Here is a 23852-nt window from a genome sequence, read left to right as displayed (position 1 = left end):
CTAACCCTAACATATACACATGACTCATCTTCGCTCCTCGAAAAACCAAACTCTTTGACTTTCTCATTGAAGCAAAGATTCCATCTACGAGATGCTTGTTTCAATCCATAAATGGATTTGTCAAGCTTACACTCCCTATTAGGGTACTTTGCATCGACAAAACCCTCTGGCTGAGCCATGTAAACATCCTCAACCAACTTTCCATTAAGGAAATCGGTTTTGACATCCATTTGCCATATTTCATAATCATGAAATGTAGCTATGGCCAGCAAAACTCTAATAGACTTAATCTTTGCTACTGGTGAAAAGCTCTCATCATAACTCCTAGAGTTTGAGTATAGCCCTTTGCCACCAGTCTTGCTTTGTAGGTATCTACCTTCCCATCCATGTCGGTCTTCTTTTTGAAGACCCATTTGCACCCAACTGTCTTACGACCTGGTACATTGTCAACCAAGTTCCACACTTGATTGTCATACAAGTGTCCATAGCCTCCTTCCATTCAAAAGACTTAGGGCCTGCCATGGCTTCCCTGTAATTATTAGGTTCATCCAAATCTATTAGTGTACTATCACTAATAAATGTATCACCTTCAGTGGTGATGTGATAACCATAATAAAATTCAGGTGTGTTCCTAACTCTAGTGGAGCGCCTCGGAGGTACAGACTCATCTATCGGCTCAACAGGAGTTTCCTCCTCGAGTTGGTCGGTAGTATTTGAGTTTCCTTCACCACTTGACTCTTGTAGCTCTTCAAGGTCAATTTGCCTCCCACTGTCCCCTTGGCTTATAAATTCACTCTCATGAAAGACTCCTCTTCTTGCTACAAAGACCACATTATCACTGGGTCTGTAGAAGTGGTAACCAAAGGATCTCTGTGGGTAGCCAATGAAAATACACCTCTCACTTCGAAGTTCAAGCTTATCATGAGTCTCATGCCTCACGAAAGCTTCACAACCCTAAATCTTGATGTGGTCTAAATTGGGAACTTTCCCAGTCCACATCTCGTGAGGTGTTTTGGCAACCTTTTTAGTAGGGACTAGATTAAGGATATGAGCGGCAGTCTCTAAGGCATACCCCCATAATGAGATTGGTAACGAAGCTCAACTCATCATGGAACGAACCATATCCAACAAGGTTCGATTACGCCTATCAGCCACACACTACAAGAAAAAGACCCTTTTACGACGCGCAAAACACGACGCTCTTTGATTTATGTTACGCATTAGAGAGCAACATTAAAAAAGTGTCATCTCTTCAAAAATTTTAAGGATTTAGGTCGCGCATTACTGAGTGCCCTTAAATTAGTGTCTCATGTAAAAATATTAAAAACACGGAGGGCACCTATAATAAAAAGGGCGTCCTCTACAAATGTCGCTTTATAATTTTAATAAACGCGCGTTTCTGGGACTCAGGGGGGAAACTAAATCCCCCAAAATTTTGAACACCCGCTTCCTCTTCCTCTCTACTCTCTACACCCGCCAAATCGACTTCATTCTCTCCCTTCTTTCTCTCTGCAAACCCCTTCCTCTCCGATCGACTTTCACTTCCTTCTATGTGCAAACCCTAATCAAACATAACACATTTGAAATAGTAATATCTTCTTTCATTTTCTCCCCTGCTACTCTCTGTAAAACCTAGCAGCCGCCACCACTAGAAACATGGAAAATCCCCCAAAATTTTGAAGTACCCCGCTCACTCCTCTTCACCTCTACCCTACTCCATCTACAATGACTCCCCACGTTTACAAACCCTAGTCTAGTTGCGCTTCTAGCCTTGGTCCTATTTCTTCATCCATTCAGCAAATTAGGGGAACACGACTTCTCATTCATCCCTCAACTTCATCTTCTCAATCAAGAAAAAAGGATTATGGTTTTTTTCGTGCATCTGCATCATCTTGGTGGCGATAAACTCTCTAAGGTTCGTTAATTGTAACCCATTCCCGATTTTTTCTCCCAAATATGGTAAAGTTGTTCGTTTAATTGAAGTTTCCTTTCTTCAACAAAAATTGTGTTTAACTACGGCCGACAACTACAATCTCTTATTTCTCCCAGGAATGGGAGGTGTTACTATGCTATGAAAAGGACGCTTCTACCATCTCCTATTTCTTCAACAAAAAAGTTTATGATGGCGGAGTCGACAACTACGGCCGCCACGACTACTACTGTGTGTATGTTTTTTCTGATTTTCCGTTATATTGATTAAATTTCAGTTTAAAATTTGTGTTTAACAACTTGATGTTTGTCTTTAAAATGTTGAGAGTGATGAATCTGTTTGGTTTTATTTTTGAACAGAAGAACTTTATTTCTTCATCCCCTGTAGATCATCTCGAAAATCTCTACCCTTCTCTTAATGTTATTTTGTTGAACCTCAGTTTGATGTTTTATTTTATATTTTACAATGAATCGATGCTTAAAGTATGTGATTTTGGCATTTGTTTTCGATGGTTATAAATGTACAATTAAAGTAAATGGATCAGAAAAAAGAGAGCATATATGCACTCCAAGTGATCGACAAAATGCTTCAAAGAGCAATCTTCTACATATCCTAACACAAACCTAAAAATATTTCCTCCTGAAGCAAACCTACAACACGTAACCATATATGGGTTAATCTCAGAGAGGTAAGGACTGAGTTTCATCTTCATTGAGAAATTGAATCGGTTGCCTCTTGCTATCATTAACTTTGATTATAATTTTTAGCTAACAAGTTGTCTTTAATAGGAAAAATTGAAAGAGAAAAAGCCCACTATGACTGAGGCGCTTTCTATTAATCTACAAGCAATGCACAGTTAAGAGCACTTGAACAATGATAGGCTGCCAAATTTGTAAATTTCCAAGACGCTTTCTTTAATACAAATTCATTTATTTTTTGGCACGTTTTGTGAAGCACCTGAACATCTTTCTTTTGAAGGGATTCATCAATATTGCCACATTCCAAGTGAAGCTCCCCCAATCATTGAACGAAACCGTCCCCCTCCCTTATGGCATGTCGATGGAAAAAACATAAATCATAGATTTGAAGGTATTTTTATAGTTATTGGTGTGCTAAATAAATAGAAAATTTGATTTTTTTACCTTTATATATTTTAAGGTTAATTTTGTATTTTTTAGGTTCGTTACACATATAAAGGAGGGAATTGAGACTCGTAAAGATGAAGGACCATGAAGTGAGGCACAAAGTTATTGGTACGTAATTGTTTCTTGCTATGCATTTAAGTTTGATTCTTGCTGTTATGAAATCGATTTTTTGTTGGATTTCCCCTGTTCTTGCTATAAAAAATCCAGCAACGTATGTTCCCTTTGCTTATCTCGGCAACCGAGTTTGGAACCCAAAATTGGATCAGTTAGTAGCTTCTCATGGTATTGTGTAGTTGCAGCATAGTTTGATCCTTATCATATTTTGTTGATTGAGTTCATTTGCATGCTTTCCGTACCTCAAAGTTTCGACGTGGTACTTAATTACTTACTGAGGGCTGAGACCCTTGACACATGCAATAGATAAGAACATCAGAACATGTCTTTTAAGTGGCCTGAATTCGTTTGACTCAAACTGCTTCCTCTTCTAGCTCGTTGTGCACTTTCTTTCAATTCTCCTGCATCTCCTAAAGTCTAAACTTGTATGTTTTTAATTAAACCTTTTTGTAGTTATCACCTTCACTCTTTTGCTTGTTTGCTTGTTGGTATCTGGTAGTTAAGACTCAAGTTGCTTGAATTCCCATCCATTTTGTTTGTATTGGCTTTAATATCCTTTCTATGAAGCTTATGTTGGTGATCTGCTCTAATATCTTGAAGCAAACTCTTTGATATGGATGCTGTATTTTATCTGACATAACTAACAGATAAAATACAAAGAAAACTGAATATATCGAAAAAATAGAAACTTGAAAGTGAAAACTGGGACTAGTATCTTATTCATATGCTTTAGCTGAACCTTGAATCTTTAAAGTGTACATATATATGTAATTGGATGGATCTAATATGTTAATTTGTTTGATTGTAGGTGTAATGTAATGTGTTCATTTAATCATTTTAATGTGTTGATTTTTCTAGTAGATTTTACACACAGAGCTCCATAATCATCTGCAAGTGTGATTAAAGTGAAAAATGGCTGCAAAAGGTGGAAGGAAGAATCTGAAGAGGGCTGTTAATGATGAGACCTTAAGTCTTCAACCAGGACAAAGCATTATGCAAGTTGTTTCACTTCGAGGCTCCAATCTAATTGAGGTTATTCATCACTTGTTCTTGGTTAAATTAAATGCATGACTGATTGATTTAAGTATACAGATAATTGATGCCAAAGGAGACAAAGCTTTGGCGATTTTTCCAGCTAAATTTCAGAAAAGCATGTGGATAAAACGAGGTGTGACTTAATCTTTCTAAGTTTAGCATTGTACTTCGAAAAATCTACCCAATCATAGCAGTGAAAGTATAGTGCTATTTGTTGCATTTAACCCCCATAGAAATGGTCAATTTGATGATGAATAAATGTTGCAGGTAGTTTTGTGGTGGTTGATGATAGTGGAAGAGAAGAGGCTGTTGAGTCTGGAAGAAAAGTGGCTTGTGTTGTTCTTCAAGTCCTTTTTCATAAACAAGTTAGAGTGTTACAAAAGTCTGCAGAATGGTTAGTTTGTTTATTACTCCTAACTTATGACTTATGATGAGAATTAATTATCAATAAAAATTCTTCATTTGAATTATGCAGGCCAGAAATATTTAAAATAGTGATAATGGACACCTCTAATGGAAATTCGGAGAAAAGCACACAGGAAAATGAGGAGTTGGAGTCTAGCGAAGATGATGGGATGCCCCCATTGGAAGCCAACACAAACAGAAGACCTGCAGAATTGCGCTCAGATACAGAGTCTGATTCTGAGATAGAAGATTCATAAGCTGTGTAATTATTATGCTAACTCAAAAGGATGGTTTGGTGAGCTTTTATAGTTTTTTTTTTGTACAACAACAATCTCTCAAACATCAAATGATGTCTCTGGCAGTGGTAGGAAGTTCACTTCCCCTGTAATAAGTCATCATTTGATTTCACAGTTAGCTTTATGATTTCACATGAACATGTTCTTTATCATTTGGACAGAGGAAGCAGATGACCTGGAATTCACCACTGCATATTATTATCGCATCTATATGTTCTATTACTTTTCTATCAACATCGTATGGTTTGATTAGTATAAGTGTTTTCTCTAATTTGGCAGATTTGCAGTTGCAGGGTTGAAAGTATGCTGCTTGTTGTTCAGCTCAAGAATGTAATCAGTTCTTCGGTTCCTGCATTTAAGGTATGCTTGAAAATGTTGAAGTTGATCTCTTGTTATTCATAAACAGAGGAGATGAAGGTAAAAAGATTATACTCTTTTCCTTTTTTGCCCTTGGTTTTATAAATAATAACATATATACTAAACAATCTTATAGGGACTAACTGCAATGATGCCAACATTTGGTGCTGTCAGTACTTGAACTATGTAAGCATCTTTCACGATTTCAGTTTTCCATATCTCAAAGGATTAAATCATTAAATACACATAACTACATAAGGTTTGGTTAAATATATTAACAGTTTAGCTGGCTCTTAGATAATAGATACATACCTGCCTGATACATGAGTAAAAGTAGTTTCTAAACATGATGAGATTGTTGATTGTAAATTTGTCATGCCAGATAATTGTCTGGAAAGTAGTAGATACTCCAAATCCTATGGGATCAAAATCAAAGAGAGCTGAGTACAAAGTTGTCCCAGTATGTGGATTGGATTGGATGGGCATGAAGGTTCTATATACCATATTACATGGTCTTTCGATGGATCAAAACCGGTGTCTATCTCGGATGATCACAGGTCAATACTCATCCCAATTTGAATGGAACATTGCCAAATATGTGATGTGATGTGATAGATTGTTTAAGTTGGAACATTTCCCTATCAAGTCAACAAATAAGTTCAAAATCAATGCATCTTTGTTTCATTTGCTATAGACAAGGAAAACAAGTCTGGATCACATTACATCTTTTCTGATTAATTAGATGTGCCATTTCAGCTACATTTGTTATGTGTGTTGTGTGGCCAACAAACATCTGTTTTCATTACTTTGGTGTTTGCAATTATTGATCCACAGTAAGTCCATGGACTGACTGTTATGCTTATAATGTGTTTTTGGATTGTCCTATACAATGTTTTTTTGTTTCTGTGTATTTTGTGCATCAGGTAAAGTTGGTGGAAGAAAGGAATATGAAGCCACTTGATTCAAATCTTGCAGCATTATCAGCAAGATGCAGTAAAGACTTGGCGTTGAATTTGGCTAAGTCTTTCTTGAGTGAGATGGGCCAATGTACAACTTCTTATCCATATAACAGCTGTTTGGAGCATTAGTCTTAAAGAATTATGAAAGGCAAGATGCAACTTTATTTAGCTGGAATTTGATGTAGAGAGTAGATTAGATGCAAATTTAGATATTGTAAAAAATAGAATTGTATGACATTAAATTTTATGCAATGGATTGTATTTTTTGTATATGATATTTTATTTCTATTATGAATTGTATGACATCAAATTTAGATATTGTAAATCTTTTTTTTAGAACATTTAAAATTATGATACGCAAAAATGTGTGTCATCTTCATTTATGACATGACCTTTCTTGACAGGGGCTTCCTTGATACGCATTGCGTGTCATAAACACGCGCGTCGTAAGGTTACGACACGCAAATGCGTGTCGTCTTCCTTTATGACAGGGCCTTCCTTGATACGCATTGCGTGTCATAACCGCGCGTCGTAAATGCGCGTCATAAATGCGCGTCGTAAATGCGCGTCGTCTCTCTTTATGACAGGGCCTTCCTTGACACGCATTTGCGCGTCGTCTGAGCGTTTTACGACGCGCAATGAGCGTCGTAAAAGGCCTTTTTTCTTGTAGTGACACCATTCAACTGTGGTGTCCTGGGAGGTGTCAATTGTGAGACGATCCCACATTACTTGAGATAGTAGAGGAACTCTGTACTAAGATACTCGCCACCACGATCAGAGCGAAGCATCTTAGTATTCCTGGCCAATTGATTCTCGACTTCCTGTTTAAACTCTTTAATCTTTTCAAAGGTTTCTGACTTATGCTTGATTAAGTAGATATATCCATATCTGGTGTAATCATCAGTGAAAGTCACATAGTACCGATTAGCATCCCTTGTGGCTGATTTGAAGGGTCCACAAACATCTTTGTGTATGAGATCCAACAAACCCTCACGCCTCTCACAAGTACCAGTGAAGGGTGACTTTGTCATTTTTTCAAGTAAACAAGACTCGCAACTATCATCCGACCTTAGGTCAAATGATTCCAAAACTCCAGCCTTCTGGAGTTGGCCTATACGCTTCTTGTTAACATGTCCAAGACGACAATGCCACAAGGATGCTTTATCTAAGCTTATCAAAGAATCAATATGATATACATTATTTCCTAAGTTGTCTACAATCGACACAGTTTCATATACACCATCACAAGGTAATGCTTTAAAATAAAACACATCATTATAAAAAGCATCAATAGCACCAATTTTATTATCAAACGAAAAGGTGAAACCTTGTTTGTACAAACTATGAAGGGAAATAATATTTCTCGCCATTTCAGGCGAGTAACAACATTTATTCAAATATAACATTAACCCATTATAAAGCAATAAAGAATAAACTCCTATCTTGGTGACAGGTGATGCTTTCCTGTTGCCCATGACTAAGTTTATCTTCTCGTGCTCCACTTGCTCACTTCTTCTTAGGCCCTACAAATCAGTACAAATGTGAATACCACAACCTGTATCAAGCACCCAAGAATTAGCATTAGATGAGTTATTAGACAATATTGTATAAATACCTGCATGGGTGGGTTTAACTTTCCCATCCTTCACATCTTGCAGGTACTTAGGGCAGCTTCGCTTCCAGTGCCCTTTTTCGTGGCAATAGAGGCATTGTGCTTCCTTTGGGTTTGAGGAAGGAGTAATGGGACCTTTCTTTGTCCCACTTGAAGAGGAACCATCAAGGGGCTTACCCTTGGTACCCTTCGAAGGTTTTTTCCTCTTATTACCCTTTCCCTACCCAATTGCAAGAACAAGGGCTGTTGTAGGTGTAGGAGTAGAAGTAACAGCCGACTTACCTTTAAGGCCACTTTCAGCGGTCCTTAAAAGTCCTTGAAGTTTGCTAAGTGTGACTTCCTCCTTGTTCATATGATAAGTCATACGAAACTGATCATAACTTGGAGGTTAGGAATGGAGAATGATATCAATCTCCAAGTCCTCAGGGAAGTCCACATTCAGCTTCAGGAACCGGTCCACTAACCTTTGCATTTTCTGCAAGTGACCGGTGATGGGTTCACCATCCTTCATTCTGGCCGTTATCATGGAGGAGATGATTTCATACCTCTCTTGACACACGCTCTGATGGTATCTATCCATCAGATCCAAGTGCATCTCAAATGGGTAGAAATCTTCATAGGATTTTTGGAGTTCAGGAGTCATGGTAGCCAATATGATGCAGGACACTTTGGTAGCATCCCTCTCATGCGCAGTGTACTCCGCAACCTCCTCAGGAGTAGCAGTGGACTCATTGATGACCCTAAGCTCCTTATCAAATACATATTCCTTGTTCTCATAGAGGGTAATCATCCTGATGTTTCTAATCCATTCATTGAAGTTAGACCCATCAAAAGTGACTTTCTCACATAAGTTCATGAGGGGAAAGGAGCCTGTAGGGTTTGAGCCAGTAGTAGTGTTGGAATACATCTGAAAGAAAGAAGGACAAGTTTAATTAAATGAAGAGTCCTTAATAAGTCACCCAAATGAAATATTAAGGCTAGGACCCCTCAAACTACTTTATAACTTGGAAGTGGGATGTCGTAATCCAAGCTATGAAATATTTGAAGGTAGGTAAATGATGATTTACCAATTTCCACCATTATAAACGAAATAAATTATTAAGTTTTAATTGGATTTGAAACTCCTAGATCTTTTGAGATACATTGAACTTTCAATGGCATGTTTGAATCTCCATTGTGCCCTCTCAAGTTTGTGACTGGGATGCCGAGGATCACAAACAAGGTGTGAATAACCATGAAAATTGAATTGGTACCCTTAATTTTAACACCTAATCGATATGTCGGTTAACCACACACGCTTCATCGATCTATGATAAAACTTAAGTCACCCTTTGCTACTCTTACTAGTCCTTGTTAGTGTTCCGGTTAACCACACATGCTCCACTAACGACTTGGTAAGGTACAAAGTGTAATTTCATGGGTTAGCACCTATTTCACATTTTTCTTAAAGTAACTAAGATTGGGAATTAATAAAGGTTTAGTTACTTTATAATTTCATTATACTTTTAATGAAGATTAAGGTCCTATCCTACCTGTTCGGTTAACGACCCTCCACCAGTCAAGGAAGCGGTGGGTGAGAGTGGACACCCATTAATCTGCCATTTTATAGGCAACAACCTTATACCCCCCCTTATAGACCGGCTTCGTGAATAAGGCCTACTTGCGGTAAGACTGACTTATTCTTATACATACATATATATATATATATATATATATATATATATATATATATATATATATATAATGATTAAACTTTTAATATTATAGAAGTATAAGGGTTGAATTTTAAACTTTTAAAATTCCAAGGATCTATTTGGAATTAAAGTATTAATTTGTGAGACTTACAAATTCCAAGACTGGAGGGCAAGTTTTTGAAACTATTCAAGACTCTTCAAATTCATAACTTATGAGTTAATGGCCAATAAAATGAAGACTCTTCATTTTATGTAACCTATGAGTTCTTTAAATGTTTTAAATGAACAAGACTTTTGGTAATCCATAACTTGAGGACAAATTATGAACTCCATTAAAACATATAATCATGGATTTAACTAATCATAATAATCAAACAAAAATACAAACATGATCATATTCAAACTCATAGTTCAAGACAATTCATATCATCAAGTTTCAAGACAATTAGCATAATCATATTAACACTAATCTTGAAAGTATGACAACTACCTTGTAATTGGATTAGGATAATCATTACCATATCATAAAAAACAGTTTAAATGATTCAAAATAGTTATAGGTAATGATCCTAACCTAATTATGGCCAAAAAACTCGAACAACATGCATTCTGCTCAACAAACTCGTCGAGTTCCTTGAAGAACTCGTCGAGTTCATGACCAAAGTCATGAACTCTTCGAGTTTTCTATAGAAACACGTCGAGTTTTGCAGTCTGGACAAATTTCAACTTTGCAAAATCACATAAACATCAATATAACAGAAAACAAGCCTATGCTATGATACCACTGATTGGTTTTGAGCATCCTAACAACCTTAAGGTGCACATACAACCCTAGAAGCTTTGGAACTATGTTTTCTCTATTATACATGCAAAATGATTTCCAAAGCCTTCACATATCTAGCATGCAATCCTAGGTACATAAATAACAAAACTCTAGATATAATTACATACCTTTGATGTTGCTTGGATTCCTTGAAGAATTTATGAGCCTAACACCCCAAATGTTTTGCCTCAAATGCTTCACACAACACTACAAGACTTGGAATAACTTAAGAGATTACACTTGCACTCAAAATCGGTTATGCCCTCTTAGAACTCACTAGTCATCCGATTTTGCTAGCTATAGGGCTCCTTTTATAGTGTTGTCACAATTAGGGTTTACACATGAATGCCCTTAATTGTCATGGCTCTTCATTTCTAATGATCCATGGGTTTGTAACTCCCATGAACTATCCATGGAGCTCCAAATGGTTATAACTCAACTCCATAAACCATGGATCATAATTCCACCATAAAAGATTAGATGATTGTCATAATCAACCCTATATATTTAATTAGTTTCATTTTGATCACCAAATTAATTCTAAATTAATACTTGATCAACACTAATTAAATAATACTATTATTAATATATTAGAACTTATAATATATTAATAATCACAAGTGTCCTTTCTCTCATTTAGTTTATCCAAATATTGCAATGCCATGCAACCCAAATGGACCATGCCAGGTCGGGTCAAGTACATACCAAATAAAGTTATGGACTTAGACACTATATCCAACAGTGACTGGGTCATATATTGATGTTTTAAGAATCAAAGAAAAAGTGGAGAAGGAAGTATATGTTGATTCTGATCGAGAAGATGGATTTCGATCGCATGGTTCGGTGATCAGAATTTTGAACAGGTGCTTAAGAGTTATGATAGATTGCTTAGGAATAGATCACAACAAGTTTTCATATACATTTGCATTATAAGGATTAGTTTTTCTACAAAGTTTTAAAATAAAAGAAAATGTTTTAATTTTATTTATTTTAAAATATCCTTACAATGGCATTTGTGGAAAAAAGATGTTGCTTATATGATTCCATTGATAGCAATATTGGAAATATGAATTTGATTCTTTCATTTGTGGTAGTGTCTAAATTTACCAAATAAGGAAAGATTCTCATCACCCAAGTTTCAATTGGACCGAAACTTGGAATCATGCAAGTTGTATAGTATGATGAATGAGAACTTTCGAGCATTGGAAAATTAAGACTAACTACTTGTTCATATGGATGTGTGAGTCAAGAGAAAGGACTAAGGGATCGAGTACACATTCTTGTGCACTGGTCAAGTCCACCACAAAAGATAGATAAGACTATTCGTCATAACTTACTCAAGCTCAGAAAATATGGTTATACTTACAAGCTTAAGTGTAATTCTGAGACATTGGAAAAAGTTCCAATGTTATCCTCACTTTACGTCCCAATACACCTATCATAAGGGACCTAGCCTAAGGATCATAATTGGGATGGACACTACTGCTAAGAGGATTCCTTTGCAATAAATGTCCTTAAGGCAACCATGAGGGGATTGGAGTACACCGGTGAACACATCGTTCACAAACACCTACAGGTTGCGACCCTTCTAGCATTCCACTAAACTGTCTAGAAGAGTCTGTGGTCATCATCCATACTCCGCTAGATGACAGAATCAACAACAATAATAACATCGAGACCTTTCATCATTTTATCACACATTGTCTATTACATCTACCCATGTTTTACCCCGACATTTTTGTAGATATAAAATACATATACAATTTAAATCATTTAAAACATGTATAAAAATCGTTCATCCAGCATAGATAGCAAGTATAAAGATAATATGCACACATAGCACGTAATTTATATAAAATACTTCATATCTATGTGTAAGATGAAAGTGACTATTCACTCACCTGAAAAGGTGGTGATTCCGAACTCATACAACGCTTTGCTTCTTACAAATAATTGCCTTCGACGAAACCTAATATTATTACTACTAGATTTTCGTCTAATATTTACCGTGAGTAATTATTATTATTATTATTATTATTATTGTTGTTGTTGTTGTTGTTGTTGTTATTATTATTATTATTGTTATTATTATTATTATTATTATTATTATTATTATTATTATTATTATTATATAAATGTTTAAACAATATTTTCCAACCACTATGTATAGACAGGGGCCAGACATAAAACATCGGAGGGCAGGACCATTTAGGCATATAGCACTTCTGAAACCCAACAACCCTATGCGACCCTTTAAACCAGATTTCCCGTACTGCGAGTAGTTAAAAAGATATGATAACAACACTTATATAACTCATAATAATAGCCCAAATAATTATTATAAGATCCTAATGACGTTACTATAATTAATTAAAAGCTATATTAAAAATAGCGTAGGCATAGCTCACTTACAACGGGTTTTCTCAAAAACCGGGCTTTGCTTGGAGCGGCGTTCCCGAGCCGAAAATCTCTTCTTCTCGAAGTCATTGAGTACTCTAGGGCTTTCTTCTAGCGCTAGGGGAGTTCCCTAGGGCTTAAGGGGGGGGGGGGAGGGTTTGGGAGGTTTAGAGAGAGAGTAGAGAGAAGAAAGAATGGGAAATCTGTGTAGAAAATGAGGGAGGGAGAAGTTCTATTTATAGGGTGAAATATGGCTGAACTTGGTGTCACATGTCACCATCTGGTGGCAAGACTTGGGGAGAAAGCAATTGCCAAGATTGTACCACGTCACCCATTTTTGCAAAGCACACTTCCGACTTCTAAAATCCGTAACTTTCACATACGAGCTCTGTTTTTGACGTTCTTTATATCCATGTGTAGATAAAAATAATATCTACAACTTTCATTTTGACTCCTTCAGCTAATTCTTGACAGATCTTAAATTTAACAGTCCAAGTAAATTATACTGTTAAATATCCGCGTAACATTCATAACTTCTACATACGGACTCTGTTTTCATCTGTCTTTTTACCGTTGAGTTCCTATAAATGAGATCTTCAGTTCTCATTTAGGTCACGTAGGCCAAAAACCTCTCGATCTAAAATTCGAGTTTTGGGTCGTGCACTGCTAAGCCAAATTTTAAAAAATTCATAACTTCCTCATACGAAGTCAGATTTAGGCGTTCTTTTTATGCACGCTCTCGGTTTAATGTATACTACAACTTTGGTTTAGATTATTAAGGCCAAAAAGTCTTCTATCGCAAATTCACTATTTACGTCACACAACGTCGTGCCGGTTTTGTCGCGAAACTTCGACGGGTCATAACTTCTTCGTTATAACTCGGAATTCGACGTTCTTTATATATCCAGAATCATTGTTTCGACTACTACAACTTTATGTAAAGATATCAGGTTTATATCACACTTTAATTTTGACGCTTATTTTTATCCTTTATTTGTTATACATTTATAAATAAGTAATAAGCACATAAATGCACATAATTCTCATAATACTCAAATAATTCATATTTATTACTTCAAAAAAAAGTTACAATAGTTGACCTAGACTATTATATCATCTACTACTGTTTAGCCCTGAAACACGGACGTTACATGCGACAAATGAGTTGGAAATAGGAGAAGAATACATATCTTCCACTGTAACAAACAACATACAATAATACTTAGGCTTCGCGGAGTGTGATCGACCAAGAGGCACGCTAGAATCGTTAAACATCTCCCCTGGCTTGCAGCAAGGGGCTCGCCAACTACATAGTGAGAAAAGAGAGTAAGAGCTTTGGTGGTTGGAGGTGTTTGAGAGATTTAACTTTCACTTTAATTCTCATTTGACCATAATTAAAAAATATCAATTGTTTTTAAAGGGCTATTTTAAAAAAACAAATTTTGTAAATCTCTTCCGTCCACTATAAATAAACACTTAAACTTCAACATTTCACCACATATAATATCTTTCTTTTTGTCAAAAAGCTTCTTAATTCTTCAAAGACAATGTCTTCACCTAGCCAACACAAAACACAAGAAGAAAAATGAAGGCCTTGGGGTTTGAAGCACGACCCGAATACCTGATAGAGTCTAACAGGACGGAGTTTTTACTTGCAATGATTTCGGTTAGGCATTCTTGCGTGTTGTTGGTAGGCCCAGGGGATGGGTCCATGGCTGTTGTGAAAGTGATATAAGACTGCAGAGAAGCTGTAGCATTCACTAGGTTAGTATGTGGTTGTGGAAGTGATGTAAGACTGCAGAGTAGCCGTAGCATTTGCTGGGTTAGTATGTAGTTATGGAAATATTGTAAGACCGCGGAGTAGCCATATCATAGACTAGGTTGGTAAGCGGTTGTTACAGTGATGGAATTCTATGACTTGGCTTGTGGCATTCTCTAGGATGATTTAGATCATTGCATGTTTGGGTGAAGGGTTGTGAGTGGGCTTCAACATTTGTAATACTTGGGTAAATTGTAAGCTTGGTTGGGGTCGGTTTTAATGTGAGAACACAGTTCAGTTTGTAGCAATAACAAAGTAAAGCAACATTGGTTATCGTTTGTGCATTAGTCAGAAAATTTGTCCTTATTCAGGAGTAAATGACTGATGGAGTCATGTTGGTAGAGAGACCAGGACCACCTGTGCCTATTTAGTTTTTGGGTCTAGAGCTGATGATGCCTTCGATCAGGATTTCAACTCCGGTAAGTGTTCGGGTTGTACATGTTTTGGGTATCCATAAATTTGTTCAGGGCAGATAGATTTATTCGATTTGGGTTGTGAAGTTGAGTCATTATGGGAACAGTTTGGAATGGTACTGTCTATCTGGGAGTTAGACATCCTTCATGGTTATCAATTTCAGGCATAACGGTTGCACACTCATTAACTTAGGGCAAAAGCTAAAGTTCGTTCTTCAATCTTATTTTGGATTCATGGACTTCAGTTTGGATCGTTTGGTTTTGCAAACCCTTATTACCTTCAGCCTCCATCCTCTCTAACCCTAATTTCGAAACCCTAGCCCCATTTATGAGATCCTTGAGCTTTTGAGTGTTTTGGAGTGTTCTTGGTGCATCTTAAAGAAGAAGGAGCTCATTGGAGAAGTCTTGGTTGTCTTGTAGCTTGTAGATCCAGACCTTTTTCACCTTGATCTTTCTTTTGGAGGTATAAGGATTTAATCTTGATGCTTCTTTTATGTAGGTCTAGCTTTAAGTTATAATATGAGAATGCTTTGGTCCCAAGGTTTGGATCTTGTGAGTAGAAGTTACTCCAAAACCTTTAAGCCTCATTGTTGGTCATTTTTTAGGTCATTAAGTCATAAAAATCAAATCTTGATGGATATAACTCTCTCGTGCATGAGTTTGTGGTCTTTTGGTGATGTTATGAATCTAGGGTTGTGGTTTGGGCACCATTAACCGATGCAAAACCATAAAGTCGGGAACTTTATGACTTAAGACGTCCCTTAGAGTTAGATCTGGAAATTGGATAATTTGGCCATTAAGCATAAAGAGCATCAAAGTTGAGTTTGGTCAATAGGGCAGTACACCGGGCGTACTAGGGTGGTACGCGGGGCGTATTCACCAAGGTGCCATATTAGGCTATTTTTGGGACTTGGGTTATTTGGGTTTTGGGCCAGGAATCCTTGGGTCAATTATGGGAAAGGGAAAATGGTATTTTACCCTTAGAAGAGAGGATATGATTTAGACCCCGAGTATGGATTACTACACTAATTATTAATTGGGGTCGGTTTTGGATATGTTCAGTTTGTGGAGCTTTTTGTAGCAGCAACGTGTGTGTGGGATTATCTGTCAACAGATCGAGGTGAGTCTTCTAAACTGTGCCTGTGGGTCGAAGGCACCAATGTCGGCTCACTAAATTATGTATGTAGGCTGCTAGCTGTCATGTGACTCTTGCTTGTTGTATAGGTCTGTTTGGTAGTATATATCTGCTAACTACATGGGTCGTGATTTCAATTACTGTGATATGTGTTACTGTGTGTACTAAGACTTTGATTAGTCTCTAAGGTTGCTGATAACCCATCGGGCGTGTTGTTTGCCCACTGAGACTTCAAGTAGTCGTCAAGGTTGTTGATAACCCACCGGACATGCTATTTGCCCTCTAAGACTTTGGGTGGTCTCCACGGTTGCTGATAAACCATAGTTGTTATATGAGTTGTGTTGTATATGGTACTTTGAGAAAAACTCACTAAGTTTTGCAATTTAAATGTTTTCAGGTTTTTTTATACTAAAAGAACGGCACGACTCGATTGCATCGTATCCATGGTAGATTTGTGCACATGTTAAATTTATGATGATACTCTGATAAATGTTTTGAGTTAAATGGTTTATCTAAGTTCTTGTAAATTATGAATGGAATAATTACTATTTTTTTTTGAAAAATTTGGGTTTAATTTTGGGACGTTACATATTATAACATTATTTTAGTGTCACCTCACATGTTATAACACCTACTAATTTCCATGGCATGATTTATTTTTATTTATATTTTCGATTTATTTTTTAATTTTTATAAAAACAAATGTAACTTAACAAAACATGTTATTTAAATAAATCAAAATTTTAAATTAAACATGACATTTAAAAACTAAAAAAACCATTACATGAAAGAAAGAATAACATTTAAAAACTAATAATAACATTACAAAAAAAGAAATATGATAGTACTAATATAAAAACATAAAAAGATAGCCCTAATTGCCCAAATAAGTGTTGTAAATCTTCTCCTTCATCGCTTGAAGCACTTTCAAATCTCGAGGTGACAAATCTTCCTCTCTAGCCCAAAGAATTGTTAATTGGTTCGTCATTTGTGCTTGCTTGCAATGATCCTTCTTTTCTCGTGCTTGCCTACGAAGGAATTCCAAGTGCTCATGTTGTACTTCAACTCTTTCTTTTGCTATTAAATTGTGTGTGTCGAACTTCTTTTTTAATTCCACCAATTCTTGTGCCCTTTTTAGCTTCATCCATATATCGTTGAGCACACTTCACTTTGTTGCGTCCTACCGGTCGTCGTGGCGGGGAGATTTCTTCGATGTCGTACGGGATCTCATCAGTGTTGGCGTTGAGGTCGAGGTTCGTATGTTGGAAATGTCGAACAAACTCGAATTTTATGACCTATTTGATTGTACCTCTGATGATGTTGGAGTTTCAAGCCATTTTGGATCATTTCGCACCATCTCCTATACTTTTTCATACTCGAAAATATGACCCATTTCGATGCGATGTTGCTCTTTCATGGCTTTGAGCAAATTGAAATCATTTGCACCACTTTTCTTTTGCGAAACAAGTTTGCTATCGATCTCATTGAATTTGGTGTACCGACGATTCATTGGAGTCTACTTGCTACTAAGCATATCGATATTGCGATATGGAGTTCTATTCATAATAGCGTGAAATCTTATAAGCATGGTTTCCTAAAAAACAACTTTCTTCATATCATTTGGTTGACGTTCATTTTTTGAAGTTCCGCACCACTAGACCACTAATACGTACTCCTTATCCGGTGTCCACCATAGTGGAGGTTCTTTATTTTTCGCGACCGCTTTCCCTTTCCCTTTGCATTTTCCTTTCCTTCTCCCTCTCCGACTACCCCCCCCCCCCCCCCCCCCCCCCCGGTTGCGTTTCAACAACGGTATCTTCCGATGGTTGTGTGGGTGGTGGATGGGTGGTTGTTTGTGGCATAAAAGAAAAAAGTATTGAAAATGTTTTATTGTAGATTTGGGTTATGGCCAACAAAATTTTGTTGAATGTAGGGTGAAAAATGAAATTGCATTAAGGTGAGGTGAGATTAAAATAGTTTCTTTGGAATGATATTTGTGGTGAGGTTTGAGAGTTGAGTATGTTTATATAGTTCTCATATTGCGCGAATCCGATCAAAGTGGTTGTGGTTGGTTGTAGGTTTTTGTTTGGTGAATGGGTGTTTAGGTTTTGCTCCATAACTTGGTTGCAAAAAGAATTGATTTATGTAAATATTGAAAGAAAGCAACGTATGATGTAGGTAAAATTTTGTGTAAATTATGTATTTATAAGTAAAGTTTAATAGGTATTGTTTTTGAAGGTAAAATTTTGTGTAAATTATGTATTTATAAGTAAAGTTTAATAAGTATTGTTTTTGAATATGACTCCTAGTCAACCGTCATTTAACCATTCAAAAGTGAAAACAACTTGTTGGTCCCCGTTGTTGTCATTACGCGCCTCACCTTAACACCAGAAGAGGAGGTGGTCATCAGGTGGTAACGGTGTTGAGTCATATCCACCTCGGCAATAACGGCTGATAACGGATCCATACCCATCTTTTTTTTTTATCATAGATTCACTTGAAATTAAACCCACAAGAGGTGTCGTACTTGGTTATCAAACCTTAAAATTAAATGTTGTTGCTTTCATTCTATAAGGTCATAAAAGGTTTAGGTGCTCTAATATTTACTTTCATACCTTGAAATCCAATAGATCCAACAATCAAAGAAAACAACACCACCATAACAATGTATAAGTCACCATTGTTGAGATTTCAAGCAATACAAACGAAATTGTGTCATGCTTAAGAGTTTATTGTCACTTTATTTTGTTTCTATAAATAATTATGAATGTCTAACTACAATCTGATCATATTTAAAAGATTAACAACTAAAATATTAGACTTACCGACTAACCGTGCAAAAAAATAAAAGCATAAGGATCGATGATGCTAGATTTTCAAAACTCAGAATAAATTGCGAATTGAACAAAATCTCAGGGACCATATCTGTAGTTTAGTCTTAAATAAAATTGGCAGTAGGAGACTATGAGGTAGCTACTAGGTGTGTAGGTCTTTAAGTGAGGGTGTTTTTTTCTGAATGGAATTGAATAAAAAGTGTTGTGTCAGTTTGGTCTTTGTCCATCTTCATAATGGAGTCTCTGTCAGAGTATGAATGGTTGAGAACCCGATCCATCTTCTTCTACTTCTTTTGTCGTTTACTCTTTTCATTTTCATTTTCTTCGCTTTTTAATTTTGGAAATATATTTTGTTATCATCAATTAACTCTAATTCTTTAAATAATTGGACACTGGAAAGTACTATACTTTGAAACAGTATAAGAAAAATAGTACTTTGACCTTTATTTACCCCACATCGTTCTGTAAAGATCATATTAAAAAACTATAATTGCAGTAAATCATGAAAAAAAAAAAACTTCTTTATCTATCTCTATAGAAAAAAAAGCTCATATTAATTTCAAGAAATATATATTATAGTATTAAAAAGGTCTGAGTTTTGACTGATGAAGTAATTTTATTCATGTTTGAAGCTATTGTGGCTACTAATATAAAGTTTGTGGGAAGCAATCTATTCATCATTCAGGGCTTTCTCTTCCTCTGCTCTCACCTCTCTTGGCTTCTCTTTAGCAAAGATTTCAGCTTCACCATTCATATCAGGTACACTTTCTTTTCCTTTTCTCCTCATCTAAACAAAATTACCATAAAAGCAAAAACTGTAAAAAAATTATAACTAATTAGAGTCTGACACATGTGATAAGGGTAAAATTTTGCACTATCCTTTTTGGTTTGTTTATTTCTCAGTTCTCATTGTGGATTTTAATTAGGTTTCAACCTACACCAGACAAAAATGAAGTTAAAGAACCTCTATGTTCCTATCTAATTAGTCAAGTCATGGATGGTTTCTTTTTAAATTAACCACTCATCACTTTAACAAATGTCTTTCTTTGGTAAATCTGTTAAAAACTATAATTAACATATTGTATTCAAATTTTATACTTAAAAGCAAATCGAATAAATCATTATAATGTATCAATCATATGCATGCTGCATGCATACGGAAGAGTTGATTCGATCCATTATTTTCTACTTCAAAGACTAATTGTTAGCAACATTCATATAAAATTATTTGTGACAAAAGACATTATGTATAATTAGATCAAAAGTGATGGACATTATGTAGTTCTAATATCCAGTCATTATTATGAGTTTATTTATTGTTAACAATTGGAAAAGTTTTAAACCTTCAAGGGTTTTTTTTTTTTTTTTTACTTTTTTTCTGCATCATAAAGTTCAGGGGTGAGGGGTGAAGGTTGCAACTTGAAGGTGTTATTTCACCAATGATGGAGTTTTCGTCATCATCAAAACGGGCTAAAACTCCGGCTGCCAGCAATAATATTAGTGTTTCGTGTTTAGTCGACGGGTGCAACGCTGACCTTGGTCAATGCCGGGAGTACCACCGCCGGCACAAAGTATGTGAACTCCACTCCAAGTCTCCGAAGGTCACAATTGCAGGGAGGGAACAGCGCTTCTGTCAGCAGTGCAGCAGGTACAATTCTTCTTCATGAAGCGCATTACATTCAATTAAAGTATAGCCATGCTTACTTTAATTTTCTCAAGATTTATATATACAACTGTAAAAGAAAATATATTATGGGGTGTATAAACTACCTCATTAATTATAGCTAGCTATAAACTCACAAAATGCTTTAAAACATGTATCATATCACTGGTGATGGTGATGAACAGGTTTCACTCATTGGCAGAGTTTGACGAAGGAAAACGAAGCTGCCGGAAACGTCTTGATGGTCATAACCGGCGACGCCGGAAGCCTCAATCAGATTCCATATCCAAAACAACGGCAACTTTCCTTTCAAGCCAACCAGGTTTTCTTCTTTCTTATCTTATAATCCAAACGTGACTTAATAGTTCTTGTCTCGTGCTTAAGACGATGACATTAATAATTCGTCATTTGATCAGAGAGTTAAAGATCTTAATGAAAAATTCTGTGAAAATCATTTTACTTTCATGATTCATATTAAGACTTTATACAACTAGATAGTAGTTATAAAAATGGAAGATATATATTGTTGCGATGGACTAACCCAAATCCAAGACAATGTGAATGAGTACATTCAATAATAATAGAGCAATTAATATTCTTTCTGAAACTCATGTTCCTGAGTTTAGACCAGAATTCTTCGACAGTACAATATTTCAAACGAGTTTTACAGGCCCATCGGGCCAGACTTAACATGGGCCAAGGTATTGGTTGTTTAAGGTTGCAACCGAAAAACTAACTTGGCTGTCTTGTGTTTCTTTATTGTAGGGATGTCTAGAATATTGTCATTCAACAGCACACAAATACACTTAAGTTCTGTAGTGGGCTCCGCTAGGACGACAGGAATCAGACCGGATAACCACACAATCGGACCATTCAACAACCAACCGCCGTTAAACTACCTTACCAGATCACTACCAACTCCATCTCCACACAACGGTGTCGGTGGAGACAACCACTTCAACTTTTTCCAACACCGTTCACTGCCGCTACCAGTTTCTTCAAGTCAACTAAATAGAGGCGCCGGCCACTCTCGTGCTCTCTCTCTTCTGTCATCATCACCGCCAGCCCATCAAACTCCGGCAATCATGCCACCAATTTCCAGTGGTATCAGTCAGTATGGTTTTGCACAACTAGAGATGCATAATGAAACAATGCTTACAGAATCTAGTGGTACAACTCTTCAGTTTCAAGGCATGTTTAACGATGATCATGGTGACTCGTCTTCGAGTGGGATTAAACAACAAACGCTGTCGTTTAGGTGGGACTAGTAGGTGGTTAGTGTGGTATTTCTATTTCAAGGAAATATTTGTGTGCTTGTATGTGTGAGGCTTGTAGTAGGATTTCTCATGTAATGTGGAATTGGTAGACCACTTGGCTCTTCGAAATAATGAACGGAGATATGATTTTCTTGTAATGTTATTTGTTACTAGCTAATTGACACATCATCATCTTATTTATTATACAATTATATATTAATTTTCCTACACTGTTCAATGGAATATATATATATATATATATATATATATATATATATATATATATATATATATATATATATATATATATATATATATATATATATATATATATATATATATAAGTTTTCATTTTTTTTTTAAAGAATTCAATGGTTATTGGACTCCATATCCATTAAATGCCAATATGACATCTCACAATTGTAGAGTTTAATCCATTGAATGTCAATTAGACATTCAAATTCATTCAACTCTCTCATTAAACTATACGTTATGGATATGATTTAATCCGAGAAGTTATAACAAGTGTTTCTACTTTATCCAAAAATACAACTCAATCGAAAAAGTCTGAGAAATAAAGGTTTTCTTGCTATCCTTATTTATTTACTTTTTACAAATTTTGCTAAAGGTTTTTCATATATCCTTGTTTATTATTTTTCCTTTCTTACAATTTTTCTAATCTGTTTTCAATTTTCTATCTCCCAAGTTTGTCATTGTTAGTACATGTATTATGTATTTAACCCATGTTATACGTTTTTGTATCAGCTCAAGGCCCAATGCTTATATTTAGACTTGTATGATTTTTATTGAGAGACCATTGAGATGAGCATTCCATAATTCGGTTCCAAAAAATAACTTCTAAAATTTCTCTTTCCCCCTTGCCCTCCTATCTTCTTATCTCGACAACCTTCCCCTCGTTGAAACCCTACTACCTCACACGGATAACTCGTCATTGCTAACAATTTTGCATACCGACAATCCTGACTCCTCTCGCACAAGAACTATCGTTGGAACAACCGTCAAGCACCCAAAAATTGTCGTCAAAAACAACAAAATAGTGGGAGATAGCTGCCCCATCATCATCACTAGCACTATGGCTAGATTTTTATGTCTTCATGGAGCCATCAGCAGCAATACAATGTTGTATCTGAACAGCCACCACCTAAGTTGTCCAATCAACAATTAAGGTCAAATGTTTCGGTTCACAACCTAACTCCTCACTAGCAGAACCACAACCCACATGCGGCCCACTAGGGGTATGTATGAGGCGGCTTGGTTCAGTTTTTAGCCAAAACCAAACTATTACCTTTGTAAGTGGTTAATGCATTTTGGTAACCATTAGTTATTGGTTAATATTGGTTTTAGTTTACGTTTTTTTTCGATTAATGGTTAATATTGGTTAATCATAATAGTCGAAAATGAGATAAAAAAAATACTTTGCTATGAAAACTGAAAAATGTAAAGTACATTGCTATAAACTGTGAGCAATTCATTGTTTATACCTAGATTGTGATACGAAATTATCCCTGACAATTTGGAAACTTGTACCCACATATCTTTTAACGCTTAGCTCTTGCTTACTACTATAAACCAAGAATATATCTGTAGTCCTCTTAAGATAGTTCAGAATGTTCTTGATTACAGTCCAATGACTTATACCTGGATTGGCTTGATAACGATTTGTCATACTAATAGTGTATGAGATGTATGGCCTTGTACATATCATGGAGTACATGATCGATCCTATAGCCGAGACATATGAGACTCGAATCATTCTGTCAAGTTATTCAGTAGTAGTGCGACATTGGGTTTTACTCAAAACCGTGCCACGTTGCATAATTACAAATCCCTTCTTAGATTCTTTTATCTTGAATTTCTTCAATATTTTATCTAAGTATGTATTTTGGCAAAGTCATATTAGTCGCGTAGATCTATCCCTATAGATCTTGATACCAAGTATGTAGG

General features: G+C 36.0%; 2 protein-coding genes across 4 annotated transcripts; both read left to right on the top strand.

Annotated features, from left to right (window-relative positions):
- The first annotated feature begins 4026 nt into the window (after positions 1–4026).
- Positions 4027–4886, top strand: LOC128133763 (uncharacterized). The gene is made up of 4 exons (XM_052771306.1): positions 4027–4221; positions 4282–4357; positions 4492–4618; positions 4700–4886. Exons 1-4 carry the CDS (start codon positions 4102–4104, stop codon positions 4884–4886), a joined length of 510 nt encoding a protein of 169 aa, XP_052627266.1. The 5' UTR covers positions 4027–4101.
- Positions 4887–19540: 14654 nt separating this feature from the next.
- On the top strand, positions 19541–22045 carry LOC111889903 (squamosa promoter-binding-like protein 13A). Of its 3 annotated transcripts, none has more exons than XM_023886056.2 (4): positions 19541–19727; positions 20360–20616; positions 20817–20953; positions 21397–22045. In XM_023886056.2, exons 2-4 carry the CDS (start codon positions 20408–20410, stop codon positions 21897–21899), a joined length of 849 nt encoding a protein of 282 aa, XP_023741824.1. In that variant the 5' UTR covers positions 19541–19727; positions 20360–20407; the 3' UTR covers positions 21900–22045. The 3 variants fall into 3 exon arrangements, with proteins under 3 accessions (XP_023741824.1, XP_023741825.1, XP_042756731.1); XM_023886057.3 differs by having other exon boundaries at positions 19571–19727; positions 20365–20616; XM_042900797.2 differs by lacking the exon at positions 19541–19727 and having other exon boundaries at positions 19760–20616.
- The last annotated feature ends 1807 nt before the right edge of the window (positions 22046–23852 follow it).

This window comes from Lactuca sativa, chromosome 4, assembly GCF_002870075.4.
Source record: "Lactuca sativa cultivar Salinas chromosome 4, Lsat_Salinas_v11, whole genome shotgun sequence".
NCBI classification, from domain to species: Eukaryota; Viridiplantae; Streptophyta; class Magnoliopsida; order Asterales; family Asteraceae; genus Lactuca; species Lactuca sativa.
Note: the sequence above shows the minus strand (reverse complement) of the source record. Positions and strands in the feature narration are given on the sequence as shown.